The sequence below is a fragment of the Phaseolus vulgaris genome, chromosome 3 (assembly GCF_000499845.2).
Source record: "Phaseolus vulgaris cultivar G19833 chromosome 3, P. vulgaris v2.0, whole genome shotgun sequence".
Taxonomy (NCBI): domain Eukaryota; kingdom Viridiplantae; phylum Streptophyta; class Magnoliopsida; order Fabales; family Fabaceae; genus Phaseolus; species Phaseolus vulgaris.
In genome coordinates, this window is record NC_023757.2 from 28221424 (window position 1) to 28232571 (window position 11148).

The window sequence follows — 11148 nt, forward strand, 5'->3', positions numbered from 1 at the left end:
ATCATGTCATAGACGATGTTTTGTATATTCCTTGCTTCACTTTTAATCTTCTTTCAGTAAGAAAATTGATTGATAAACTATCTTGTGTTCTTACCTTTGACTCTAATAGCTTTCACATTCAAGACAAAAACTCCTTCAAAATGATTGGCTCTACTAAGATGCAAGATAGACTTTATATACTCAGGATCCCATCTTACCAGAAACTTCAAATCAAACCCATCAAATCTACACACACCATCAATATTGTTAATGTCGGTGCTAGTGATCTAGAAACCCTTTGGCATTTTCGATTAGGTCATATTTCAAATAAATGTATTGATGTTATCAAGAATAAATTTCCTTTCGTTAAATATAACAAATCTTTTGTTTGTGATGTTTGTCATTTTGCAAAGCAAAAAAGGCTTTCATTTCCTATTAGTACACATCTAAATCAAAATAATGTTTTAACTTGATTCATGTAGATATTTGGGGACCATCCTTGTTCCTGCCGGTTGACTAGAAATGCCTTCATACGTCTACGTCACGCTCACGTCCAGAGTCCTTGCGTTCGCGTATGTTGTCCTTGTGATGAACACCTGAAACACAAAGACAATGGGCGCCCTAGCGGCCGTTTGCACTCCGATGCTCAAGTCAGTACTAGGGCTAGGAAACACCAAAAATTGTATACTTTTGCTCTTATGTGTGTAACGGTGCAAGAGGATTCTCCCCTGGCCAAGTCTGTTAACTTACTATTTATAGATTGAAAATTAGGGTTTCTTGTTTACCTAAAATGGGCCTTTTTTATGGGCGGGCCCAACACTATCGTTACCTTACTCTTAGGATAACCTAGCGCGTGGGTTCCCTAACTGGAGTGCAACCTCTGACGGGATGACCACCTGGATGCCTCCTTGTGCACCTGATCTCTGGGTCACCCACCTCTGAGAGTGCCCTAGCTGTTCAGGTGCCAAGCATGCAGTTCACCGCTGATCGCGGCCCTTACTGGCCATATCCTTCCAGTGGCTTTTATACTTTGTGTCACGCCTGAATGCGTCGTCCACTTTACATGCATGGGCACTCGTGATCTAGGCATGATGTGAATGCAATAGCAAGAATACATGATTCTTTGACATTCTTAGGAACAACTTGAGTTGGTCATGAATTGGCACTTTAGTTAGAATTGGATCAAGGTTCTAATTCAAGAACTCACCAAGACTTTGCACCGAACCAAAGCTCACATGGAAGTCCATGTATTGTCAAATTGAATCAAACAACAAGAAATGGAAGAAACACAATTGAATACAACCAATTAAAAGAAACAACCGAACAGAATTGCAATTACAGCTGAAGGTACCGAATGGAATTGAAGAACAAGTAAACTAAAACATGAACATGAAGAAGAAAACAAAGAATGAGAATAGAAAACTTATGGAGATGGAAGAATAGGTGAGTGATCACGCCACTTAGAGTGTGGATACTCCAAGATTAGTGTGTTGCCACCACTTGAGGTTCACCATAGACACCCAAGATAAGACTTGATGAAGGCACCAAAGCTCTTCCAATTTCTCTCTCAAATTGAGTAGAGTTTTCTTACTTCAAATTCCATATCTGATTTCTACAAGGCAAGCACCTTTATTTATAGCCTATAAGGTGCTGAAATGTAAAGTAAATCAAATGCAAATGTGCCCCTAATGACATGTAACTTCGGCGCCAACTAGTGCATGAAGGAAGTGTGTCTTTCCTTCCTAGTTTGGCACCTCCTAACTCATATCTACACTCCCCCTAGCATCCCTTACTAAGTTCACACCCCCCTAAGCTTCTAATATTTCTAAACTACAACTAAGGATGCTTTTACAAAAGAGGTGTCTTATGTTTCCCTCTTAAGCACCATCAACCAAAGATATTACAAATAAAGAAAACAATTGTCCATTATTTCCTAAGGCCTTGAACATGCTTTTTGTAAGCCTTTGAGGAGGATGAATAACGTCTTGCACATCTACCTCTTCCTCTTCTTGTCCTTGATGATTGGCTTCTATTTGTCCTTGGCCTTGATCTCCATCAAGGCTTCTCCCTTACTGATAATTGGTGTGTGATCAGGGATCCACTTCTCGTGGCCTATCTCCACTATTTGGACTTTCGATGTCCGACCTCTCCACACTACTGAGTGGCAAGTTGGTGCATTTGATGACCGATGTCTGACCACTCTCGGCTCCTTTGGCGCACGTGTTTTGTAAGGTACTGGCCTGCGCTGCTCGTGGGACCCGCTTACGTGGCGCCAACATTATCAATGGTTAGTCAATGCCCGGGGACTGGTCGGTACAATCCTCAATACCATCAATTCATGGTCATAAATATTTATTGACCATAGTTGATGACTATTTGAGGTACACATGAATTTTTCCTTTAAAACAAAAATTTGAAGTTGTCAATGTTTTGGAAATTTTTGTTGTTTTTGTTCAAACACAATTTGAAACAACAATAAAGATAATAAGAAGTGATAATGGGACTGATTTTTTCATGACTAATTTCTTTGTCAATAAAGGAATAGTACATCAAACATCATATGTCAATACTCCACAACAAAACAGTATAGTTGAAAGGAAACATGGTCATTTATTAAATGTAGCAAGAGCTCTCATGACACAATCTCATTTATCCAAAATTTATTGGTCATATTTTGTGATACATGTTGCGTATATTATAAACATGCTCCTCACACCTATTTTAAACTATTTTTCTCCTCATGAAATGCTTTACAAAACTGAAACAAATTTTAATGAATTAAAGGTGTTTGGTTCTTTATGTTATGCTAGCACTTTGCCAACAAATAAAAGAAAATTTTGATCCAAGGGCATCAAAATGTGTTTTTATTGGTTTTAAAAGGAGGACAAAAGGATATATTTTGTTGAATATTCAATCAAGAGAATTTTTTGTGTCTAGGGATGTTGTCTTTTATGAACATGTTTTTCCATATCAAAGGGTTCAAGATACTAGCAATGAAACTAATAGTCCTAACATTTATGATCAAGTTTTGTTTACTGAAGATCAACCTGTCTTGAGTCAGCCATCACAAATCATTCTTGCACCTAGTGATAATGCTGAAAATAACAGTGATAATAATTGTGAGTCACACATTGAGGTTCCAGAATAAGTTTGTTCCCATATAGACCAAAACCTCAATGAAGATCATGACATAGAACAAAATTATGAATAAGATCAATCTGTCTGAATGAGTACAAAAATAAAAAAAACCACCTGAGTATTTAAAGGAATATCATTGCAATCTTAATGTTTCCAATACATCTTCAAGAGTTAAATATCCTTTGAATTTTGTTTTGTCTTATAACAATTTATTGCCTTCTTACAAATCTTTTGTTATGTCTATTTCTTCACATGTTGAGCCAAACACTTATTCTGAAGTTGTGAAAGATGACTGTTGGAGAAAAGTTATGCAATGTGAGATATCTGCTTTAGAGTCAAATCAAACTTGGAAGATTGCTCTTCTGACTAAGGACAAAGCTGCCATAGGTTGCAAATGGGTATTCAAAATAAAATATAAGGTTGATGGGACAATTGAAAGGTATAAAGCAAGGTTAGTGGCAAAGGGATACACACAAACAGAAAGCATTGACTACCTTGATACTTTCTCTCTAGTAGCAAAGATGACCACCATAAAGTTGCTTTTTTCTCTAGCTTCTATCTATAATTGGGAATTTAAACAATTAGACATAAACAATGCCTTTTTACATAGAGATTTGAAAGAAGTTGTATACATGGTTGTTCCTCCTAGATTGACTTCTATTCCACCAGGAAAAGTTTGTAAACTAAAAAAGGCTTTATATGGCCTTAAGCAAGCCAGTAGAGAGTGGTTTGCCAATTTGTCATCATTTTTGCTTTCTATGGGATATACTCAATCTATGAATGATCATTCATTGTTCATTAATTCTTCTGAATGATCTTTTACAGCATTATTGGTGTATGTGGATAATATAATATTGGCAAGAAATGATAAAGAAGAGATTGCTCGAATTAAACAAGCCTTGAATCAGACATTTAAGATTAAGGATCTTGGGGTTTTAAGATATTTTCTTGGTCTAGAAGTAGCAAGAAGTAAGAAAGGAATAATGGTGAATCAAAGGAAATATGCATTGGAGTTGTTAACAGATGCAAGTCTTTTAGCCTGCAAACCTACACTCACTCCTATTGATAATCATGAAAAATTATCTTCTACTGGAAGTGTTCCTTTCACAGTTATTCAAGCCTACAAAAGATTGATTGGAAGACTTATGTACCTCACTAATATCCGATCTGGCATAACATTTTCTGTGCAACAACTTTCTCAATTTCTTGCTAAGCCTACAATTTCTCACTATACTACAGCGATTAGAATTCTCATATATATTAAAGGAGCTCCAAGTCTTTAGTGTGTATCTTGGAAATTCTCTCATATCCTGGAATCAAAGAAGCAAGGAACAATATCAAAGAGTTCTTGTGAAGATAAATACAGGGCAATGACCACTGTTACATATGAAATTCAATAGTTAACTTATCTTCTTCAATATTTCAAAACTTCTTTTGAGCAACCATCTCTTTTATACTATCTATGACAATGACTCGACAAGATACATTGCAGAGATCCAGTGTTTCACGAAACATATAGAAATAGATTGTCACGTTGTTAGAGAAAAATTAAAGAAGGGTCTCATCCATTTGTTTCTCATTTGCACCACAGAACAATTAGCTGACATTTATACCAAAACTTGAAGTCCTCAATCTGTGGGAGATATTAAAGGATATTGATACCTGAGTTACAGAAGGATCATAATATTAATTGTGTCTTTTCTAATTCTTAGTTGTTTGTCTTTATAGAGGTGAATAACCTTTATTTTGTTGTCTTTGTCTATTATGATTCTAGTATTTATTGATTGATTATTTCTCTCTTCAACTAGACTAAAATGAGTGTAATGCTTATTTATTTTGATCTCAATGAAAAAAATAAAAGCAAATAATTATTTCATTTTCTATTTTATAAGTTTTTTTAAATAACTTTAAAAGCACAAATGTTTTTTCCAATACTTTAAACTAATACTTTATAGGTCCATTATATTAGAAGTAGTTTATTAATTTGAGTAATCTAAATAAATTTTTATTACCATAACAATTATTTTTTAATTTCTTAAATTAACTTTATATTACATGAACTAAACTGAAAATCTCTATAACTGAATCAAAACAATTTTATGTCAATTTTGTTTTTTTCTGGAACCAATAAAGGACTGATGCTCAATCCCAAATACCAAAAACCTAACTGACCAGTAAGTTTGCAATAATATATATTATAATATCTGAAAGGATTGGAAAGAATGAATCCCCCATCTATATCTAACGGAACCAATCTAACTTTTTGGAATATGAACCAAAGAAGAACTTCCAAAACAATCAAATCAAATTTAATATCAGTATAAAATTATTAATAAAAAGTATATGAAGTGTTAATTCATTACCTAATTAATTATCAACAACACAGAGAAGTCTTTCTTATGCCACAAACAAGCTCATGTAGAAAATGACTAACACATGAGATGAATCATTAACTTTTATTTTTCTTTTCTTTAAAGAATTAGGGCTTCAATTATCATAAAAGAATATCAAGATGGAAAAGCATCTTGGGTTCAAAGATATTATCACTGTACACACGTCATGACAAGTGTGGTTGAAGGGGTAACTATCAACTTACAGAATTGTCTTCATGTGAGAATAATTAAATTATAAAATTCATACAATTTAATAATGTTTTTAGTTATGAGAAAATGGTGTATGTACTCACAATATAAACCTTTCTTACACTCACTTTTAACCAAAAAAAAAATATCATGTCATGTACACTAAATATTAATAAAATAGGATTACATATCTCAGAAAAAAAAATTTACAACACTTGTTAACATTTGTTAAAAAGTTATTAAATATTATATTTTGTCTCTATATTCATATTTATACGATTATGTCAAAAATAGTATCAGATGATTTGTGATATATTATGTTATTAAAAAGGTGTAAGTAATTTATAGTTTATATAATTTTTAAAAAATTTATATAAAATGAAGAATTTTATTTATATATTTTTATAAAATTATAATTAATATTAGTTATTTTAATTTTCTTGATAAATGCTCAAATTACTTAAAAATTAAATAAAATAAAGATATAATGAAGAAAAATAAATAATACTATCTTAAAATTTTAAAATGATATTTTTTTTTGGGTTTTGATACTAGAAAGAAAAAAACTAAAGGGTATAACTCTCTAATTGCATCTCTTTTCAATGTTCAATTCTGATCAACTATGATATCTATATTTAAATTAATTCAAATTAATATAATTATCTTTAAAAAAGAAATATTTAACACACCAAATAGTGGAATAGACAACAAATTCAAAATACTTACTATGTCCATCACTTATAGTTATGATTCTTGTTCTTAATGATTTGGTTGAGTTCAATAATCAATGAAGGGAAATAGTAAAGGTAGCATTAATTGAGAGAATGATACTGTTTTATCAATACATATACTTATTATTATTATTACAAAGTGGATATCTTTTTATAATAATATTTAAATTCTATTGTTTTATATAAAGCGGATAATTTTTTATAATTATTTGTAGCAATTTTTTAATTATAAAATTTTACATTTTATTATATTAAAACAATTTTATTATGTAATAACATATATAAATATATAATTTATTTTACTAAAAATAATTTTATAATCTTAAATTTAAAAATAATCATATAAATTTTGTATTTATTTTTATAAATTATTTTATATATGTTAAAATTATATTTTTCACATAAAAATGTACACGCCCATAAAAAAGGAAAATATTTTGGTAGTTAATTAATATAATGAAAAAAAAAATAGTAAGAATGGAGGATAGTTGTGAAGATTTATGAGTTAATTGGGCGTAGAAAACCTCAGCGTGGGGTGCGCAATCACTTGGAGACACTAAATAATAAAACCCTTTGCAGTTCCCATCTGCACTCTCTTCTCTTCCTCACTTTCAAACTTAACCTAAACCCAACGTTGTCGTTTCCTCTCCCCCAATCACCATCGTCTCAACAACCACTGCGTCAATGTCGGCCACTGGTGGTGCCGCCATCGCCGGTGGAAGCCGCAACCGCAATCGTCATCTAGGTGAGAACCGCTTCTACAGTCCGCCGCCGTTGCGAAAACACAGAGAGAAGCATGAGCAGCAAAGGTCGTCGCTGTCCAGAACTTCCTCAGAGAACAGGCCTGGTTCCTCTTCCGATTGTTCGATTTCTTCTCGTGTCACATCGGATATGTCCAATTTGGATCGATTGTTGGAGCACATCACGCCCCTTGTTCCCGCCCAATATTTTCCAAAGGTAAAATCAGCGTCAATTGCTCTGGATTTTTCTCCTTTCTAGTTACTCGTTTTGATGGTCGAGGTGTTGAATTTACTTAATTTGCAGTGAAGTAGCAGCACTGAACCCTTTTATTTATCTAGTCAGTGAATGAATAGATAGATAGGATGTTTGGTTAGTTAATGTAGACGAATCATGAATGCCGTTTAGGTTTTGTATTTTAGGTTTTGTTATTTATGCCTTTGAGGTGACCCTAGATTGATTGTTGCAAAACAACCTACTATGTGAATGTTGTTTAGTTTGTTTAGAAGGACATTTACTTATTTTTGGAGGATTTTGTTTGTGTGGGCATTAACAGACGAACTCCAGGAGATGGAAAACAAGGGAAGCTGAATTGCATCCATACTTTGTACTTGGAGACTTATGGGAGTCTTTTAAGGAATGGAGTGCTTATGGGGCCGGTGTTCCTATAGTGTTGAATGGGAGCGAATCCGTAACACAGTATTATAATGTCTCCTTATCTGCCATTCAGCTGTATATTGATCCTTCAAAGCCCTCCACACGGCTAAGGTATGTTGGTCGAAAACATTTACCTTCCAATGATTGGTGATCAATTAACTTCTATTTTAAATATTTTTAAATTGTTGTCTTGTACAATTTGCTTTTGCTATGACTAGGTGAATTGAAATTGTTCATTTTAGATGTCAAAAAAGATTTTGTAATGCATTTCTATTCTGCATGATGTGTAAATGTAGTTCAAATTACCCACTAAGACCTTGAGGGTTTCAGTTGGATGAGACAGAATCAAACTTTCTCTTTTGTCTACAAATTGATGAATTAGTTCACAAAATTAATGCTTGTGTTAGCCCTGCCTAGTTATTCTTATTTTAGTGTTTTGTTTGTTCTTAAATATCTCACTGCTGATATTTGCTTGTGTGGGGGATGGCTATAGTCAATAAAAATCTAGGAATACATCATGTGGCTAGGATATTATACAAACAGATACGAGAATGCAGGATATTCTTACAAATTCAAAGATATGACCTAGATAAATGAACCTTGAGTTAAACAATACTTCACATAAATGAAAAAATTATATGAAGAGAGATTGACCATTTCCAATTAATACATAACTATTTCGGAAGATGGTGATCATACTTTCCAAAAACAGTATTTGTCATCATAGAAAAAGTTACTTAGCTGAAGTTGCTTATCTTTCCATTGAACATCTTACAAGATTACTTATTTTCCCTAAACTCGTGTTAGGATGTCACAAAAATCAGTCCTACTCAAAAGAAGTTTTCTACATATTTTTGCCTACTATTTACTGTAGCATTAAGGATACTGTAAGTTTAGTCCTATTTTATGTATTGGAACCATATCTCAGGAATATTATTTGGTAGTTTTTCTCTCTAGAAAATAAAAGATACTTCTTGGATTCATATCTGGGAGGATCATACATGTATTTATTGGATGTGATATGGGTAAGACACCTAAACTTTGCCATCTTTTAGGAGTATCTAGGCTTCAAATATAGAAGTATATGTCAATAATTTTAGTTTGGCTTCTATGGAGATGCTTTTGGCAGGGTACAGAGAATATTCTCCCATAACGGGTGTTCAAGGACAACATATGAAGTGGGAGGAAAGGCTAAGTAGCTTAAAAACTCACATGCAGTACATGTATTGTGTGTGATTGTATTGCCTAGACCAAGTTGCTAATGTCTGGTGTATACATCAACTTGTCTACAATTCAAAACTAGTTGAGTAAGCTGGTAACATATTTTCCAATCAGGAATGATTGATTTAATTCTCTAAGAGACCTAAGAATTGAGCACAATATTAGCAACTACTGAAACTTGATCATTTTGTTGGGCGAACTTAAGCTAACGGTTTTAATACTATAGACAGTAAATTTTCTTATACCTGCATTCTTATACTGTGTATTTGCATCTTAAGTCATTGGATTGTACTTAGTATATTTACTTCATTTTCCATCACCCTCTGCAGCTCTATAAAATGTACCATTAATAGTATTTTTACATTTTTTCACTTTGATGCTATTTTGTCCAGCTACTCAGCCTTCTGGGTGTCTACAACTAGTTTCCTACTTTAATAAATTACATCTCGCAAGTTCTAGACAACATTCAATATGATACAAATTTATCTTTGCACTTTTATGCTCATAAGCACAATCATTTAAATGCTAAGAGTTCAGATCAAGGAACCACATCATTTTCCCTTTTTGCACGTGTTATGATCTATCCTTTACAGGACCGGTTTACCATTTTAGCTGAATTTAAAGAGTTGGCACAGTATTGTATGTAACATTATCATTCTAATTTTCATCTTATTCCAGGAAACCCAGTCAAGAAAGTGACTCTGAATCAGCTAGAGAGACAAGCAGTGACAGCAGCAGTGGCTATTGTCATGAAAGAGGAGCTAAGAGTGTTCATGGCAGTAGGAATCATCTTAATGTTTTGGATGCAAGCAATCATGCTTTGGAAAGGGTTTCACAAGGTAAACCTTTCATGGGTTCATCAAGTGATGAGACTGAGAGCTGCAACCCTCCTGGTCAGCTTATATTTGAATTCTTTGAGCATGAATCACCTTATAATCGTGAGCCATTAGCAACCAAGGCAAGTTATCATTTGTTGGACTTACATATTAGTAGATTGTGGGTCTGTTTGGATAATTTTCTTTTTGTAGCACTTTTAGTTAAATAAAATAAAAGGAAAGATGAAATTAACTTTTTTCGTGAGCTAAATTTAGCTTGTGAATGATTTTGTTTCATTTTTTTCTTATTTTCTTCTGTAAGTGCTTATAGGAAAAAAAATTAACCAAATAGATCATATGTTTCTTTTTAATCCTAACGAGTATTCATATTGCTTGACTCTCAGATTTCTGATCTTGAACGACAATTTCCAGAGTTGAAAACATACTGGAGCTGTGATCTTTCTCCTGCAAGTTGGGTTTCATTTGCTTGGTATGTTTTTATCATCCTCTTTGTCTTCTAATTGTGGTTGGACAATGGCTCATGGTAATTACTAATTTAAAATTATTTGTTGCTGTGTATTTTTAAAGGTACCCAATATACAGAATACCTACTGGTCCAACATTACAGAGCCTGAGTGCTTGCTTCCTGACATATCATTCCCTGTCAACAGCCTTGCAAAGTATGTCTTGTTGTCTGTTTAATTTCTCTGTATGCTAGATGTATGTAAATAGGCATCAACTATAACACGTTTAATCTCTGAATCAGGTTCAAATACTGATGGGCTAAATAATCATTATTCAAGAGGTAGGGACATATCGAAGCTATCATTACCAATCTTCGGGCTCGCCTCACACAAGTTTAAAATTTCTGTCTGGGATCCAGACGGAGTTTCTGAATGTCAGAAAGCAAACTCTCTGTCGCGGGCTGCTGAAAACTGGCTTAGGCTATTGCGAGTCAATCATCCTGATTACAATTACTTCATGACTCATTATACATATTTGAGATGACCGGAGATTCTCTTAACAGAAGCAGCCCAACTTCCAAATACCAGTTTATGTAATCCCTGCCAGTATATTTGTGTTGTCCATTAAATTAACAGTTATTTTTCCATATGCTCACAAACGCCTGAATCAACTTGTGTTTTCTTAAATAGAACAGCAGGGTCACTGCTTCAGTAAGGGGAGAATAGGTATTGAAAACTATACACCTTTCATATTGAAGGGTCTGCTTCTGATTTCATAGGATGCAAAAAAAAACCATTATTAACAAAATTTAAACTTTTTTTA

At 33.3% G+C, this 11148-nt stretch overlaps 1 protein-coding gene across 1 annotated transcript; it reads left to right on the forward strand.

The window, feature by feature from the left end:
* Nucleotides 1-6947: 6947 nt before the first annotated feature.
* LOC137806985 (uncharacterized) lies at nucleotides 6948-11148 on the forward strand. Its single transcript, XM_068607392.1, has 6 exons — nucleotides 6948-7387; nucleotides 7725-7936; nucleotides 9725-10004; nucleotides 10266-10351; nucleotides 10450-10541; nucleotides 10628-11148. Exons 1-6 carry the CDS (start codon nucleotides 7115-7117, stop codon nucleotides 10867-10869), a joined length of 1185 nt encoding a protein of 394 aa, XP_068463493.1. The 5' UTR covers nucleotides 6948-7114; the 3' UTR covers nucleotides 10870-11148.